Source organism: Macrobrachium rosenbergii, chromosome 54, assembly GCF_040412425.1.
Source record: "Macrobrachium rosenbergii isolate ZJJX-2024 chromosome 54, ASM4041242v1, whole genome shotgun sequence".
Classification (NCBI taxonomy): Eukaryota; Metazoa; Arthropoda; class Malacostraca; order Decapoda; family Palaemonidae; genus Macrobrachium; species Macrobrachium rosenbergii.
This window is the reverse complement of record NC_089794.1, coordinates 43,657,542-43,676,173: the sequence shown is the minus strand read 5'-3', so window position 1 is coordinate 43,676,173 and position 18,632 is coordinate 43,657,542. Positions and strand designations below refer to the sequence as shown.

Sequence of the window (18,632 nt, the reverse complement as noted above, 5' to 3'; positions counted from 1 at the left end):
CTGAATAAGCATGCAGAGCAAAATTTGAACTTGTGGCTCTGTTTGTTATCTGTGAATGTTCGTAAGTAGGGTGGTGACTGTATAATTTTTTACTTTCTAGTACAGTATGAAGAACCTTGACAAGTTCTGGTTTCCAAACAGAGAATCAAAATTGGCCAAAGTTGTATTTTGCCTGAATTTAGTTTTTCTTCTGTTACCTCAGAAAGGTTTATTATTATTTCAGTTCCTTATTTTTTTTATTTGATTGGAAGAATCCAAAGGGAAAATCAAGGGCATGCAATAGGCTAAAGGTTGTAGAGCATTATTAATAGTATGAAAGAAATAGAAGTGATTCTGGATGGGGTTTACCCTCAGTTCAGGGGAGAAGTGATATTCCTACCTTTTTAAAGGGAGCTGCTTTGGGAATCTGAGTATACATCTTACCTTCAATGCCTTAAGGTTGTCTGTCTGTTGAGATCAGACCCAGCACCAGTGGCAAGGTTTGACATAAAAGTTTTCCCTTGCTTAGCCAAGTTAGGCATTTTAGTTTTACCTGTGGAGAGTATGCTGTCCAATTCACCCTTCTTTCAAGAGCAGAATTTTCTATTATCCATATCATTTTAGTCTTCATCTTAAAGTCTATTTTGATAGGAGAAAGAAAAATAAAATTGTAACTAAAAAAAAAAAGGTCTGACTATAAAAGTTAGTAGCTGAGGTGCAGGGCTTCCAAGGGTTTGATGTCTAGTGTCATCAAAGCACTGGGACATTGCTCCTTAGCTGCCATCCTCTAAGCCCCCAACTGTGGCAATGGGTCAAGGATCTCGGGTGGGAGGGCGTGGGTCTTTTACTTGGAAAAAGATCAGAGGATGCAGTTGCGAAAAACACTGCAGCCATGTTTTACATATTTTTTTATTTAATTTATTGATTGCAGGTGCAGTAATAGTTTCTACACCACAGGATATTGCTCTTCTAGATGCTCGCCGTGGAGCTGAAATGTTCCGTAAAGTAAATATACCAGTACTTGGTGTGGTTCAAAATATGAGTATATTCACCTGCCCAAAATGTGGACATCAGGAACATATTTTTGGTCAACATGGCGTTCAAAATTTGGCAACTGAACTAGGTATGGAATGCATTACTGCACTTAATTTCAGGTTTAAGAATAATTATTTTAGGATACAGTATATGCTGTTTGGTACTGTATAATTGAAATGTAAGACTTTGAGTTGATAAAATGTTACAAGTGTTTCATGCTTGTACCCTACACATCATATGAAACCAAATACAGAATTTTACATGTGCTTCAACTGCTGTTAAGAGAGAATGTAGACCATTCCGAATGGTCAAAAACCAGCAGTGGGATAGTGGTGGGGGAAATGGCCCTTGGTTTACTTGTTTCTGTGGTCTCACTGCAAAGTAGACACTACAATAACTGGAGCTTTAGTTTTGAAATCTGTTTGTAACCTTTTTATTCATGATGAGTATCATTTGAATAATCATCAGAATAGTTCATTCATTTTATATTTTTATTAATAAAAATGTAATTCAGTGTCTCACTGAATTTTGTGGGCTAAGTTTACATCAAACTTGTCTTGAAGCAGTCACCCAGTGCTGAATCTTCTTCCAAACAGTTAGGCATTTTCTTTCAGTGCATAAATTCTTTTCTTTATCCCAAAATCAAGTTATATATGCTGCCATTTCATGTTTGTTTACATTGTTACTTTCATTTTCATTGTGTGGGCTTACATATTATTTTTCTTTAGCATAATTATATGCAGTGCAGACATTCAATCATGAACTGAGTCTTATATGAAAGCTGACATTCCATTATCCTTGCAGTTAGGTATTCATACTAACCATCATCACTTTTTACATAATAAAATGAGTTCCTTCCAATCTGTGTCGTCATATATCCCGTTTCTCCATGATTAACTGTCTTCCCGGAGGTCCTCATCCTGTTTTTTCCATATCAACTGCTTTTCTGACCAACTGTTCCTCTTCCTGTTTCATTACATAACCCCAAACAATCTTAATCTTTTTTCCCAGCTTCATGGTACCACATCTTCCAATAATTTGTCATTCATAATACAGTATTATCTTCCCACTAGACATTCATTGGTGACATCTGTGCAAAATCTCCATTTTCCATGTTAGTATCCTTGTGTCTGCTGCATGATTATGATAGGCTTTGTGTACCCGTCCTAAGTCTTTACTGCTGTTACTAATAGGACAGTCATATTGACCGACAATTTAGCAATCTTCGTTTCATCCATGCTGCAGCTATTCTCTTTCTCCAGCTCTTGTTTCCTGCTTTACAGTCCAATGAATCACCATGGTAACACAAAGGCTTTACCTCGCTTTTTTAGACTGGGCTTGCTTATCGCAGTGTGGTTTTTAACTCCTCTCTCCCTCATTTCCTCCATTAATTCATTTTGAGCACTGAAAACCTCTTTAGCACCTTTCATTATACCATCTGTTAAGTTTGGTACTCACTTCAGGGCTCACATCCACACCTTTCTTCCTTTTTGAGCCACTATATGCTTTGTTGCATATGTTCATTTTTTGTTCTCCTCTCCATCCCACCCTTCCACCTTTTAGACATTCTGCCATATTCTGCAGTTAGCATGAGGTCATCTGCACAAAGTCTGTAGTTGCCTCATTATAAAGACTGTTTCAGTTATTGATTATTAGGCATCAAGCCAAACTTATAGGTATCATTTTCCAGAGTTTTTCTCAACTTTTCCCCAGCATATTTTCCAGTATGTTCATAGCATGCTCAAGTAGCCTTATTCGTGTAAAATTATACCTGTAAATTCCTCAAAGCAAGCACTGTCCTTTCCTTGTGATCAGTTAGGTCTCTCTCATCAGTATCCCATCTGACTGTGGTACTTGTCACTGCATTTGAAAGTCTTTTACAAATTCATACTTTTTTTCTGGTCTTCCTGACTGCAATGAGTAAACTTGAAACAAATGCACTATTATCTATCCTTAGATCATCTTACTTGTCAGTATTCTTATATTGATTTGCTCACTTTTATCGTATCTTCAGTCATTTCATCTTTGACCAGTTTGCTTAATCTATGTCACATTTCACCTGCTGTTTAATAATGTTGTTCCCACATTTACAGTGCTCATTTGTAATTAGCTTGCTTTAATTTTATCTTACCCAGGAGATTCTTCATAAAACTCACACACAGTTTAAATGCCACAGAGGCCATTTTGAAAACGCATCAATTTTTTTGCCGTAATCTTTTAATAAGTTATGTATGCCTTTACTGACAAACTCAACCCACCCATCAACTCATTTTGAGTTTTATAGCCTACAGGCTAGGAATTTTGACAAAGATATAGTGTAGTATGTTCAGTGCTATTGAATGTGTAGAGAGAGTGTGTTTGTAATGAGTATGTCAGACTATTCAGTGTATGCTTGGGCAAAGGAAGAGTGCCATACCCTGGGTAAGGGGTCTTACATCAGACTGTCTGGCCAGTTTAGAGGGGCTTTATTACCTTGTAGTGGTAGTATCATGACTGGTGGCAAAACCTTTCTCATTACGACATCAGCTACCTGTTGCATCACCTCTCTTCTTATGATAACACCTTTCAGACAAAGCCCTTAACCCTCTAACGCCGAGCCTTTATTTACAAAAGTGTCTGTCATATGCCGGTGGCGTTCGGGAGTTAGCACTGAAGCGGAAAAAAGTTTTTAAAAAAAATTACAGCACGCTTAGTTTTTAAGATTAAGAGTTCGTTTTTGGCTCCTTTTTTTTGTCATTGCCTGAAGTTTAGTATGCAACCATCAGAAATGAAAAAAAATATCATTATCACATATGAATATTGAAATATATGACAGCGCAAAAAAAAAAAATTTCATATATAATTGTATACAAATTGCGCTGTGAGCAAAACGGTTAAAGCTAATGAGTTATTTTTTTTTTGTATAGTACACTAAATCGCAATGATTTTGGTATATAACAAACTGTAAACCGATCAAAGCAACACAGAGAAAATATTATCACAAAATGGTGCATGAATTCGTAACGCGAGGACGTAAAAAAAGTTTTTCAAAAATTCACCATAAATCGAAATATTGTGCTAGAGATTTCCCGTTTGTTGCAAAATGAAGGTAATTGATTGAATATTACTAGACTGTAAGTGTTTTAGCTTACAATTGCAGTTTTCGACCATTTCGGTCGAGTTAAAGTTGACCGAAAGTAGTATTTTTTCTATTTATCGTGATTTATATGAAAATATTTCAAAACATAAAAGCTACAACCATGAGTTATTTTTTGTTGTATTCTACATGAAATTGCACACATTTCCATATATAAAACTTTATGTAACGACTAAAATAAAACGGTGCAAACATTACGACAAAGTGACGAAAGAATTTCTGAGATGTTTGGCCGAATTACTGCGCGGACTTAAGGAAAAAGTTTTTTTTTTTAAATTCACCATAAATCAAAATATTGTGCTAGACTTCCCGTTTGTCGCAAAATGAAGGTAATTGATTGAATATTACTAGAATGTAAGAGTTTTAGCTTACAATTGCGTTTTTCGATCATTTCGGTCGAGTTAAAGTTGACCGAAGGTAGTATTTTTTATTTATCGTGATTTATATGAAAATATTTCAAAACATAAAAGATACAACCATGAGTTATTTTCTGTTGTATTCTACATGAAATTGCACACATTTTGATATATAAAACTTTATGTAACGACTAAAATAAAACGGTGCAAACATTACGACAAAGTGACGAAAGAATTTCTGAGATGTTTGGCCGAATTACCGCGCGGACTTAAGGAAAAAGTTTTTTTTTTTTTTTTAATTCACCATAAATCAAAATATTGTGCTAGACTTCCAGTTTGTTGCAAAAATGAAGGTAATTGATTGAATATTACTAGAATGTAAGAGTTTTAGCTTACAATTGCGTTTTTTCGATCATTTCGGTCGAAAGTTAAAGTTGACCAAAGGTTGAAAATTTTGGCACTTATCATGATTTATATGAAAATATTTCAAAACTGTTAAAAGATACAACCATGAGTTATTTTCTCTTGTATTCTATATGAAATTGCACACATTTTGATATATAAAACTTTATGTAACGACTAATATAAAACGGTGCAAACATTACGACAAAGTGACAAAAGAATTTCTGAGATGTTCGCCATTACCGATTGCATGGACGTAAGGAAAAAGTTTTTTTTTTTTCAAAAATTCACCATAAATCGAAATATTGTGCTAGAGACTTCCAGTTTGTTGCAAAATGAAGGTACATGATTGAATATTACTAGAATGTAAGAATTTTAGCTTACAATTGCGTTTTTCGACCATTTCGGTCGAGTTAAAGTTGACCAAAGGTTGAAAATCTGGCACTTATCGTGATTTATATGGAAATATTTCAAAACTGATAAAAGCTAAAACCATGAGTTATTTTCTGTTGTATTCTACATGAAATTGCGCACATTTCCATATATAAAACTTTATGTAACGACTAATATAAACCGGTGCAAACATTACGACAAAATGACAAAAGAATTTCTGAAATTTTCGGCCGAGTTACCGCATGGACGTAAGGAAAAAGTTTTTTCAAAAATTCACCATAAATCGAAATATTGTGCTAGAGACTTCCAATTTGTTGCAAAATGAAGGTAAATGATTGAATATTACTAGAATGTAAGAGTTTTAGCTTACAATTGCGTTTTTTTTTCGACCATTTCGGTCGAGTCAAAGTTGACCGAAGGTTGAAATTTTTTGTAGTCGACGTGACGGGTACATCCATTCGGCACCCAACAGACAATTTTAGTCGACGTACGATACGTCCAGTCGGCGTTTAAGGGTTAATGGGTCTTACCATTATCTCTGTTTGGTGATGTAGATGGCACTAAAGGTTCTTCTAGCATTTCTTTACTAACCAGATATATTACTTGACAACTGTTATTGTTCCAATGCAGATCCATTCCTTTTAACATAAACTAATCATGTGTGCATAAATCTTAGACACTAATTCTTGGAAAATGGAAAACATTTGCTGCTTCTGTTAGGGTAGTACATGTGTATGATGTTCAAGTCTGTTGACTAGGTAGCAGCAGACTGCCTTCCCCATTTGACATTATCTTCCTCATCTCATCATTTTTAGCCTGCCGGATAGTAAGTGTTATTAAAGAGTTTTTCAGTTTCTTACCAACTATTTTATTGTCTGGTAGATTTTCAATCACCTGACTGGAGAGATTTACAGAAGCTTTTCTGTAATTCCTTGTTTTTGTATTGTTATCACTTAGTTAAATGTTTTACAGTGTTTTTTCTTGTATTGTACATTATTCAGAGTTTTGGGCATTGGTTTTGGTGTTAACAAGCAACATCTCATTAGCTACTTAATGTGTTTGTTTTTTGTCATGGTCTAGATAGATTTACTGACCATGATTGCTTTGTAATATTAGTAGTATTCATTTGCAATGAAGGGCTTTAGGATGAAGTTTCTAAGATACTGGGGATTGTTTAGTTTAAAGATAAGTAGGTTAAACTGTGTAATTGTAAGGTTTTAGAGCAAGTCAACCTTTTCCTATTTTTCATAGTTAAAAAACCAGGTTCCAGCAATGTAGAGAATTACTGTAAGGTGAAAATTATTATCATGAAGACCTTGTTGACAGAATATTATAGTCATAGGTGCACCAGACAGAACTGTTACCAAAATCACCATCTTAATTGGCAGATAAAATTAAGAGATAGTAATTCAATGGCAAATCAGAATCATGTCCTTACCCAAGTCAGGACTTATTCATAAGGTCAAGTCTCTGCTGTTATCAGTTCAGTTTAAAGGAAAATAACTTCCTCAAGCTGGGAAATAGAGATGTAAGTCAAATTATGTTGAATTTCAGTGTGGAACTGTCACTCCTTTTATGAACATTTCTCAGTAATTGGGAGTTTGGGTGGGCCAAAGGTTTAACAAGTTCCAATAGCATCTTCCTGTACTGTGTCAGTTCTTTATCATGTTGGAATACAAATACAATACTGTCTTTTGTTTAAATGCAGTGTATTGAAGTAGCGTACAGTAATACCTCACCTTACATCATTAATTTGTTCCAAGACTCATGATTTAAATGAAAAAATTACTGAAATTGTATAAACCCTTTTAAAAAGCAATATACACCCTACACATCCTGTAAGCAAACAAATATTGTCACAATAATCTTATATCCGGATTAATACTGTATGTTTCTGTGCATAAGACGACCTTTAGATAAGACGAGGTAAAAAATTATTGCAAATTTTCATGAGTTTATATCATATCTGTCATATAAGAGGACTGCTAAATTACAAAACCATCTGTGTATAGGCTAGCATTTTGTTATAAAAGCATGGGGGAAAGTTAAAGTAGAAAGTGTCATAAAATCATTTAAATGCAGTACAGGCAGTCCCCGGTTTACAACGGTTCCGGCTTACGACGTTCCGAGGTTACGACACTTTTCAAATATATTCATCAGAAATTATTTCCCGGCTTACGACGCATGTTCCGGGGTTATGACGCGTCGTACGCCGATCCGACGGAAGAAATATGGCCCCAAAACGGCAGAATAATCATAATTTGAAGGTTTTTTTGATGTACAACTCAATAATAATGCAGTTTACATCGTTTTCAATGCACCCAAAGCATTAAAAGTAAGGTTTTCTTATGATTTTTGACGATTTTCGACGATTTTCCGGCTTACGACGATTTTCGGTTACGACTGGAACAGTAAGAACGGAACCCCGTCAGAAACCAGGGACCGCCTGTATCTCTAATGCCATGGCTGGTAACGAAGATGATCTGTATGGTAAGAACGACGAAGCTGAAGTCAGCTCACCAGAACCAGACTGGAATCCCTACAATGTTGGCATATGTAATGATTGTGAGGAATTTGATGGGTTTTAGATACATGTATACAGGTTTATGATCCTTCGGGCCAGCCCTAGGAGAGCTGTTAATCAGCTCAGTGGTCTGGTAAAACTAAGGTATACTTATGATCTCTTATCCGTAATTCTAAAAACCAAAAAGCTCTAAAGTCCTATTTTTTTTTTTTAGAAGAAAAGTAATCAACTGCAAAAATCAAAGAGTACAACTATATTTAGAATAATGATGATTTAAAATTTGTTTTTCTGGCTGTACCCAATTACAGTATATATTGCGTGCATTATTATCATATTGTTCTTGTATTACAGAATATAAACATGAAATTGTACACCATTTGCATTTAATACTATGTACAGTCTCAAATCCCAGCTGATTGATTACAGTACTAATGACCTCATATTTGCTATTACTGTAGTTGCTAAAAGAATCATCTTTCGGAGGTACTGTTTCTTGTAAATTAACAAACTTGGGTTTAAAACATGCAGATTATTTGATTTAAAAGCAGCAAGTGTGATTTCATCTGTTCCGAACATCACTTTTGCCTATTACAAAATGTTTTGTAGCCTACCTGTTATTCGTTTTATTTAGCTGCAGCTATAATCTGCAGTTTTAATTTTGTGGTATTCTTTCTAAGAGCCTTCTCCACTGCGTGAAGGATGAATAAAAATGTATTTTAATTTTACTTACTTATGAAAGCCATCATTGAGAATTGGCAAGTTTTAACAACTCGACAACTTTAATACAACTCTTAATAAATGCTCGATAGTTATGGTAAATGATGTCAGCAATCAGCTATTTCTTGATTCGATTGTCTATGTCAGTACAGGTTTACAATCCTTCATCCAGAATTCTAAAAACTGGAATTTTTTAGTGGAGGATGGAGCATCATCATGAATGAGAGAGAGAGAGAGAGAGAGAGAGAGAGAGAGAGAGAGAGAGAGAGAGAGAGAGAGAGAGAGAGAGAGAGAGAGAGAGAGAGAGAGAGAGAGAGAGAGAGACTCTCTATAGCCCTGGGTAGATTTTTACACTGACTTATGTACAGTATTTGCAAAAGTCAGATTATAGTTGTTTGATAATAATGATAATTTTGATAAACTATTGTTTTACTGCATCCAGTTGTATTGCACACATTATTGCCATATGTTAAAAAATATGAACAAAGCAACCATGTGCCATTTGCATTCTGGTTCTGTTTACATTCTGAAAATCTTAAAATCATCAGCTGATTGTGTCTTACTGACATCATCGCTTAGATAAAAGTTGATTTCATTGATATGGAATTATTCCTTGAATAGGTCATTTATTATGAAGATATCCCAATAATATACTGTATAAGGTAAAAATGGCTGTATTACCTTTATCATCAGTTTATTTCATAATGTGAATCTCTGTATGTATGTCAGTGGTTATAGCACTAAGGGCAAGGCTAGCCTACCGATAAACATCACTTAGAATTCAAGGTTTGATTTTTAGAATGGTAGTATAAGATGACCCTGATTTTTAGAGGTGAATTTTAAGATTTAAAGGTTGTCTAATACACGGAAATATGTGGTGCGTATATCCAAGACCGTGCCAGATTATGGAAATATCCAGATGTAAACCAGCACTCTTCTGTTTTGCATATGTTGTCTGCACAGTATTGTATATGGTTATATACAACACAGAATACAGTACACTGTATAGTACTGTACGCAAAATTAAAACGAAATTGAACAGTACTCTGTATATAAAATTATAAAAAAAAAAATTACCATTGGAATTCTCTGTCTAATGTGGGTTGGACTTGAGAAAATCCTTTTTCTTTATAAAGAATAATCCAGAGAGAGAAAGAGAAAGCCAAGCAAATGCACTGCAATGTGATGCATATGCATACATATACACATGTATACATGTATGTATGTATACATATGCTGATTTTATACTGAATAAGTAGCTACTGTACCATTTTGTACTGCATTTTGGTACTGCCACATTAAAAATCTAATGAACATTTATTCAAATCTCTTGTGCACGCACACATGAGTAGGGCTTTTTAAAGATATTTTAAAGCAATATTCTTTACTTTGTACGGCATAAAAAATTTATGAAATCTTTACAACATCAGAAACATTGTAAGCTACTAAAGCTTAGGCTGTTGTAAATCGTTATTTGAAACTTACAGTAAATATGTCATGCACTGTATTTACTGATTAACACAATTATATTAATTACATTCCATTGAGGGGTATTGACTTATCTCGTACTGTATATCAGTTCTTACTCTGAATGTGGGCAACTTATAGAAAAAATGACACGTCAAGTTTTCTAAGGTGATCAAGCAATGAGAGAGAAAGACAGAGATTTTATGCAGTTTTTAAAGTTGCAACTTAACGAACAGCAAACAAGTTCTAAATGCTCCCTAATAATTTTATGGTGTCTTGGATGAATATGCAATACCAGTTGTCCCTGAATTCCATCTTATTTAACATTACAGCTGAATGAAAATTGAACAAGAACTAAATGAAATACCTAGTCTTTTGTTTGTGTTGTAAAGACGGGTAATATTTCAAGTACCGTAGTGCACTGTATAGTTGAATATACATTGTAAAAGTTCATTTCAAATACTGATTATGTACATGTAACTTGCACCTCTGTTAATAAATTGTGTTTATCAGTAAACATATTGTATTGCATTACCAGTTTACCCAAGGTTTCAACAATGATGTGTGATTGCTTGAATTGAGTTACGATATGTTTTGGACGAGTAAGGATTTGCAAATTTTTTTATCCATTCCATATAAATAAACAGGTGATGAAACTTGCCAGATCTAATAAAAAAACATGGCAACTTTTAGTGTGCATTATCCAAGCAGATAGGATTGTCATATATTGAAAGAAAATGGTCTCCTGTCACCTAGGTTTAGGTAGATCTGGGGTCTCTTACCTGATTTGGCATAGGTATGTCAGTATGAAAATGTTTGGGAAATACCAGGAAAAATGGAATTGAGACTGAAAATCACAGAAAAATGGGATTTAGACTGGAGATGTATGGAAAATCAGTGAGTGGCAAAGTCATGTGGCAGGTTATAAACCCAAACATGCATACATGATGGTGCAGATGATTTCTTTTTAACATTAGTATGCAATTGTTCACATTTTACACAGAGGTATACTTTGTTATTTAAAGACTGCTTCTATTGATGATTAGCATCAAATAATAAGAATGTATCTCTAATTTAATTTCATTCATTATTTTACAACAGGTATAGATTTACTAGGGGATGTTGCCTTGGATCCCACGATTCGTCAGTGTGCAGATGAAGGCCAGCCTGTTTTAGTTTCCTATCCTAAAAGTACTCAGGTGAGTTTGTCAGTAAATGAGTTGTGTTATGAAATGAAAATCATAATCAAGTCATGCTCTATAGTAATTTTTCTCAAACCTTTATGCGGCATTAGAAACTTATCTAGCTTAACTATTTTACTTTTTTACAGGCAGAAAGCTACAGAAGCATAGCAAAAAATTTAATGCATAACATTTTATTACTTAATAAAATTAGCTGATTAATTAGACAATATTTTGTATATACTGTTGAGTGTTATTAAACTTATTACACCAAAAGACTTGTTATTAAAGTTATTACACCAGAAGACTTTTAGACTTCAGTTCCATCTGAAATAAATGGAAATAAATGTAACTCTTAGAGTTTCCAAAATATAATAGTTTTGGCATAGTGTGTCAACCATCAGGTGGTTAGCAGTTGTTCCTACATATGTCCTTTGGCAACTAAAATCTCCATAACAAATTTAAAAAATGACAGGTAGCACTAATGAAAGGGTCCCTTACAGGAGCTTGCTATGGAACCTTGAAGAAACAACTGACAATTGTTCTGCTTGTCAGGTTTCCTCAAGAGATAGTGAACATGACCTGAGGAATTATTTTGCTAAAGATAGTGAACCCTGGCTTGTTACAGGAGACCTGCTCCTCAAGTTGCCTCTCTGCTGAGAAGTCACTGAACACATTTAAAATATAACAAATTTTGAATAAATACATGCAGTCCCCGGTTTACGACGGGTCCGGCTTACAACGTTCCGAGGTTACGACACTTTTCAAATATATTCATCAGAAATTATTTCCCGATTTATGACGCATGTTCCGGGGTTACGACACGTCGTACGCCGATCCGACGGAAGAAATATGGCTCCAAAACGGCAGAATAATCATAATTTGGAGGTTTTTTTTGATGAAAAACTCAATAAAAATACAGTTTACATCGTTTTCAATGCACCCAAAGCATTAAAAGTAAGGTTTTCTTATGATTTTTGACGATTTTCGACGATTTTTCGGTTTACGACGATTTTCGGTTTATGACGCAGTGTAAAAACAGAACCCCGTCATAAACCGGGGACTGCCTGTATTTGTAATTTTCGTAGGTGTACAAAACAGAGCCTTTTTATATGGGGAGCCCTCCCACCATGCCCTCTTTGCTCCCCCATACCAGATCTGTAGACCAGGTGCAAGGGATCTCATCTGTCTTCTCTTGTTGAGAGGTTCTCCTGGTGCTGGATGGGGTTTGAGAGCAAAAGTCTGGTTCAGCCGCCTCGTCTCTAGGAGAGGAGGTAGCTCAGGCCTCGAGGGATACTTCAGGACCTGAGGGACCTTCTCCTCTGGAACTCCTCCAGGCTGAGTTAGAGCAGCATTTTTGAGAAGTTATTTTGTCCATATGTAAGCGCAGTAACCTCAGGGACCTTAGCTTCTTACCTGCCCACAATTTTGTCCAAGGAGCTAGCCCTAGGCACTGCCATGGAGGGAAGACCATTATTCAGTTTGCCATGGTCTCAGGTGGCTAGTTTTGGGGAAGGTGGACATCCTGATCTGCAGATCAGGGAGTTCACATGGCTCCAGCAGATTGAGCAAAGATGTGTCAGTCTGTTGGCTGAGAGACCCCTATCAGGAGGGCTTCTCTTCTAACACTGCAGAGGCCAGTGCATTGGGGTCTGTAGTGATGGTGTCTCTGCAGGCTGTCTCTTGGCTAGATCTGTGTCCAAATACCCTTGGAAGTACACAGTGATGGGTATCTCTCACTTGGACAGAAGGTTGCTGGTGTCTGCGGGTAGGGCTTGTACCTTATTAGCATATCAGGTCACCAACCAGTGGGTGAACCTTGTTCTTTAGAATGTATCCCATGAGAGTAGCTTCTCACTGTGGAACAGTTTGGTGTTGGGCTCACCTTATACTTTCCTCCAAGAAAGATAGAGGATGAGTTTGAGCTTCCAAGGCAGGATTCCTGTGATTCCTTCAACCATGCTATGCCTTTCAAACCTTCCCAGGGGGCGAAGGCACCTGTCACAAACCCTTCTGGTTCAGTGAAGCCCTCTATATCTGGTGTGGTGAAGAAGCCTATACAGTACTTCAGAAGCCCAGACAGGAAGCTCAGCCTTCTTCCTCTTCCAAGAAACGTGGGCAGTCTTTCGAGCCCTTTCATTCCACTTTGTGTGGCCAGTCCAGGAAGAGAAGAAAAGGTAAGAGGAAAGGAGGGGGTCATTGAGAGTGGCAGTCCCCTTCTTCGGCTGCCACAAGTAGGAGGTTGCCTGTTGTGACATTGGGCAAAGTGGCAACAATAGGGAGTGGAGCCTTGGGTCAGTGGTTGTATCCCAGTAGGAACAAATTTTTGAAGCAATTTGTATTTATCCTAGTTATACAAACCAGAGCTGTTTATAGAAGTTGTACTCACCTCAGCCCTCTGTTCCTCTGGCTAAAGGAAAGAGTTAAGCAGCAAGAAGATGAGTGAAGTGTTACCCCCTTTCACCCCCCGACTCTAGTAACTGCCTTGTTACCAAGATTCAACAACCAATCCAGCTTTTGCCAAAGGATGCTCCTACATATAAAAGGCTCTGATTTGTATACAGTACTTAGGAAAAATGACATTTTTATAATAAACGGTTTATATATACTTACCAAGTAATTATTACATTGCTATAGTTTCCACTTTAACAGCAGCTTAGATTCAAAATTTTGCCCGGGTAGCGCTTCAACATAGTTTGTGTAGGTGATCAGCCCATCCCACTAACGGAATATTGGAACGACCTCGCAAACAATAATTCTCATTCATCTTATGCCTTATGTCCATCAGAGGGGAGGAGGGTGGGCTCTGATTCTGTAATTACTTAAGTATATATAAAACTTTATTATAAAAATGTCTTTTTATATAGGTAACTTACCAAGTATATATAAAACTTTATTATAAAAATGTCTTTTTATATAGGTAACTTACCAAGTAATTAAACTTTATTATAAAAATGTCTTTTTATATAGGTAACTTACCAAGTATATATAAAACTTTATTATAAAAATGTCTTTTTATATAGGTAACTTACCAAGTAATTACATAGCTGAATCCCACATTGACAGGAGATGGGATACATGGACAGTATTCTACTCCAAAAACATTGTCATGTAATGAATTTGAAATAGAAAAGTTGCTAGCATTGAATACAAGGCTTGTCACTCCTTATTAGTTAAGAGAGAGTGCAGTATAAAACTGCAACTGGTTGATGCTCAACTTAACCTGTAGTGGCGTGGTGGTAGAGCCAAGGGTTGCCTCTACTTAAATGGGAGCTTTGTAGCAAAGGAGTACTCCGATGGCTACCAAAGCATCAGTGGAAGTTATGCAGCTAAGGATTTATCCAATAGCTAGCAAAACTTTAACAGGTGCCTTTGCCCTGGGCACAGTGCCAACATAAGAACAACCAGATACACTGTCACCTACACTGAAATAACACTACAACCCATCCACTGAGAGTGGTGGGTACTCCAGGTACTTTGTACCTCCTGGCTCCTAAAAAACTCTGTACCTCACCAGAAGGTGAAGAGATAGTAGGAGAAAATCTTATGCTTCCTCCTGCCATACCATGCCAGTCACTATCCTATGGTACTGCAGAATTTACACGCCACTTAGCTGGCACCAGTCTGGAGTTGGCGCCAGGCGAGCTGTGGAAGCATAAATATCGCTGGTGCCAGACTGTAGCTGGCACCAGCCGAGCTGCTTGGAGATAATGAAAGCCTTAAGCTCTAAAGTTGGCGCCAGACTGTAGCTGGTGCCAGGTAAGCTGAGCACCAGGGGAGCCCTGAAGCTCTGGGCATTGGGGTTCTATAGCTGGGGCCAGACTTGTAGCTGGTGCCAGGTGAGCTGGATGCCAGGCAAGCTAGCAGCTCAAAGCTGTGGAAGCTCTAAAGCTGGCAACAGACTGTAGTTGGCACCTGCAGAGCTGAGTGCCAGTGGAGCTAGAAGTTTAGGTTTCACTTCTTAAGATAGTGAGATGTGAAGGACGATTATACTTCCAGTAGGTCGATGCAGAATAGAAGTAATAGCCATATGTGTCTGCGAGACGTGAAGGATGATATGCTTCCAGTAGGCTGATGTCAATTGGAACTAGGGGACATGTGTGCCTGAAAGTTGAAAGCTAAAGAAGTAGAAGCTGCTCAGATGACCTTAGCTTCCACTAAAAGGAAGCAAAGTTGTTCTTCTGAATCTGAGTGTTTCAGAAATTCTCTTAAGGATGAAGGACAATGCGATCTTAATCCAAGGGAGAGGGGTTCTTCACCAAACATCAAAGGGCAAGAAAGACCTTTAGATTATCAAGCTGTGTTCAGGTAAATACCTAAGAAAACTCCAATTGGACAGAGAATTCACTCTTTTCCCTCAGAGTTGGTGAGCATTCCTGGGTCCCTGGAGCATGCGCTGGCACCAGGTTGTAGCTGGTGTCAGGCAGGCTGGACACCAGGTGAGTTAGGAATTCGGGAGCTGGCTGGAGCTCCTGGAAACCAAGGATGTGCATTAAGCTCTAAGGGAGAAAGAATGGATCCAGGTCTTGGATGGATCCTTGTTCTTGGCTCAAATCAGAGGGAAAACAAGGATAACACATCTCTTGCTTCCTAGCTGGGTGTGAAAAAGGCTTGCGAGGTCTTTGAGCAGAAGATGAAAGATCCAGGTCTCTGTGCTTAACCAGAGATAAGCATAGATCGATACCTCTTCAGAGAAAGCAAGAGAACCTAGATCTTCTCAGAGACAAAGAGGTAATCTGCAGCAGGGTCAGAGGTGTCTAAAAAGAAGAGATGAAGAGTCTGAGACACCAGCTTTGGAAGACGACCACTAAGTCTGGGAGACGATATGGAGGAATGAGGTTAGTTTTCATTTGAAGTGAAACAAGAGAGAGAGAGAGAGAGAGAAAGAGAGAGAGAGAGAGAGAGAGAGAGAATGAACAACGACGTCTTGTGTGAGAGAGAGAGAGATAGAGACAACGAACAACGGCGTACGTAATTGTTGAATGATGTTGTTAGAGAGTGTGGTTTTCTTTTGTTTACGTTTTGATTGTCCGTGTGGTTTCGTGTTTCGTTGTTTTGGGAGTCTTGACAGAGATATTGTGCAGCAAGGACTGTTTTTTCCGGTAGTTGATCGGAGTTTTGAAGCGTTTTTTTCAGTTTGTGTGATTTGGTATTTGGAGGCTTTATGGTTGGAGTGTTTGGACTTGGGCGTGTTTTGGGTTTTGTGCTGTGTTGGTTGCAATCGGTGTCGTGGATGATAGCCTGGTTTTTTTTTTTTTTTTTGGACAGAGAGTTCTGCTGTGTTCTGAGTGAGTTGAGTTTGAGTCTTCGTGGTTGAGTCTTTTGAGTCTTGTTTTGGGTCGTGTTTGTGTACTGGTTGGGTTGTTGTTTTCTTGGTTGTGGACTGTTGTTGTGCGAACGTGAGCCAGGGCGTTATCGGCAGTTGTGGTGACTTTGAGAAGAAGATGACCTCCTCCTGCTTGGCAAAACTTCCCATCCGAATTGGGTAGGCCTAGCCTAGTACGAGGTGAGTGTATGTGTTGTTTTTTTGTTAGTGTGAGTGTGTGGTTGTGAAATCCCACCAAAACGGAGGAAGAGGGTGACTACTGAATCTTGTAATAGCCTCTGCAACACGTCTTGAAGACTCTTTGAAAGACAGGCCTATGGACAGTCTGGCGCCTGTCTGGGCAAGAGTGGACCCCCGTGGTAGTATCTCTGAAGCTAGGTTGTCTGAGAAGAGACAGTTTTGGGGAAAGATCTTGAAGAGTCCACCAGTAACTGGAAACTGAGCCTGAGACTGTGCAGCGCTTCCTCAACCATGTAGAAGGTTCCTTGAAGAGGCAAACAGGTCCAAGGTTGGCTTGCTTCATACAATAAAGAGATTCTGACAACTCAGGGGATCAAAAGGCCATGATGGGAAGGACAAGCTTCTGACGGCCCAGTACATCCATTGACGCTTAGTCGCTGAATAAATCAAATGACCAGAAGACTTGATTGATCTGTCAGCAGAGGAAGAACTCTGCTGATTGGTTGAGAGGAAATGCTGGATCCAGCTTCCCTGCTTAAGTAGATGTTTTAGGACTGAGGTCTAATCCAAACACACTACCATAGAGCTAGGGTCGAGCAGTACTTGAGCCATAAGAGAAACACTTTAGCCCTCCAAAGGATAAGTGAGGTTCCGTTCTTCTTGGGGACCAAGTCCTGGACATCTTCCCGATTCTTCAAATGGGCTCCTTTGACCTAGATCAGAGGTATTGAGAAGAAGACTAGAACTAAGCTCAGCAGAAGAATGAATTCCCTTGCACAAGTCATGTTCAGACAGCCACCACTGGAAATCCGACTAAACGAGAAACCTGGGCTAAGAAACAACACGGAGGTGTCCGACTGTGTTTCTCTGTCCCGGTGAAGGTTACTGTAAAGAGTCTCCGAGCCCCTTTTCTTCAAAGATAATGAAGTCAGTCGACATGCAAAGACTGAAGTAATGCCCAGACAAAAGGGGAAGTCAAATGCAGGAAGAGCTGGTAATTGGGAGGTCGAAGCAAAGACTCCAGATTGGGAAGCCCTGTCCTGAAAGGGAGAACTAAAAAACTCTCTGGGGTTTGGACAGGGATCTGGAAGAGTGCTCCCTGTATATTCAAGCTCCTATCCAATCACCCTGGAGAATGGGTGAAAGAACTATCTGGATTGTTTCCCTCTTGACCTACATCTACTGTCTAAGAGAGAGAAATGAAGAACTGTGGTCATGTAGCCCATCATCAGGAGGAGTTCAGAAAAAATGTTAAAACTAGTGTCAGAAAAAAACCCGTTCAAACTGTGTGAATCTCCAGTAGAAAACTAGTGTCCTTCTAAAGAATACAAAACAAGAGTGGAAAAAACTCTTCCAGGTCCATACATGACAGGGCACGGAAACAATCCAAGGTGCCAAGCCTCTGGCACTGGGTGCTCTGACACTGGATACTCGGACACTAGACTTTCGGTGGACAGTGTAACAAGCCCAACAAATTACTAAGTTGGTGCTGAATAGTCTCCAACAAAGCAAAGAAGTGGATGAAACCGACATAGAAAAGTGAAGAGGTAGCGTCCGTAGTCCCGAGTGTGGCGTCAGATAACTGATAGCTGACTCGAAATGGACAGGACGACAAGTGGACATAGGACACAGGTGGACGCGCAGATGTGACCTCGGACACTGGGCACTCGGACACATATGGACGCTTGGAACTGGGCTCTCGGAAGTTGGGAGCTTGGAGCTCGGGTGCTCAAAACTGGGAGCTTGGAACTCAGGGAGTTCAGAGCTCGAATTTGGGCACTCAGAAGCTGGGAGCTCGGAATTAGGGCCCTCCGAAGTTGGGAGCTCAGAATTTGGGCACTCAGAAGTTGGGAGCTCAGAATTTGGGCACTCAGAAGTTGGGAGCTTGGAATTTGGGAGCTCAGAATTTAGGCCCTCAGAAGTTGGGAGCTTGGAA

At 38.4% G+C, this 18,632-nt stretch overlaps 1 protein-coding gene across 4 annotated transcripts in view; it reads left to right on the top strand.

The window, feature by feature from the left end:
- Nubpl (NUBP iron-sulfur cluster assembly factor, mitochondrial) overlaps nucleotides 1-12,116 on the top strand; it is a 47,548-nt gene extending 35,432 nt beyond the window's left edge. For 2 of the 4 annotated variants that reach the window (XM_067098155.1, XM_067098153.1), the window contains 3 exons: nucleotides 911-1,102; nucleotides 11,111-11,208; nucleotides 11,340-11,466. In XM_067098155.1, the coding sequence (XP_066954256.1) occupies nucleotides 911-1,102; nucleotides 11,111-11,208; nucleotides 11,340-11,408 (359 nt within the window). In that variant the 3' untranslated portion in view covers nucleotides 11,409-11,466. Of the gene's footprint in view, nucleotides 1-910; nucleotides 1,103-11,110; nucleotides 11,209-11,339; nucleotides 11,467-11,693 lie in introns of those variants that run through there. The other 2 variants (XM_067098154.1, XM_067098156.1) reach the window with 2 other exon arrangements.
- Nucleotides 12,117-18,632: the final 6,516 nt, after the last annotated feature.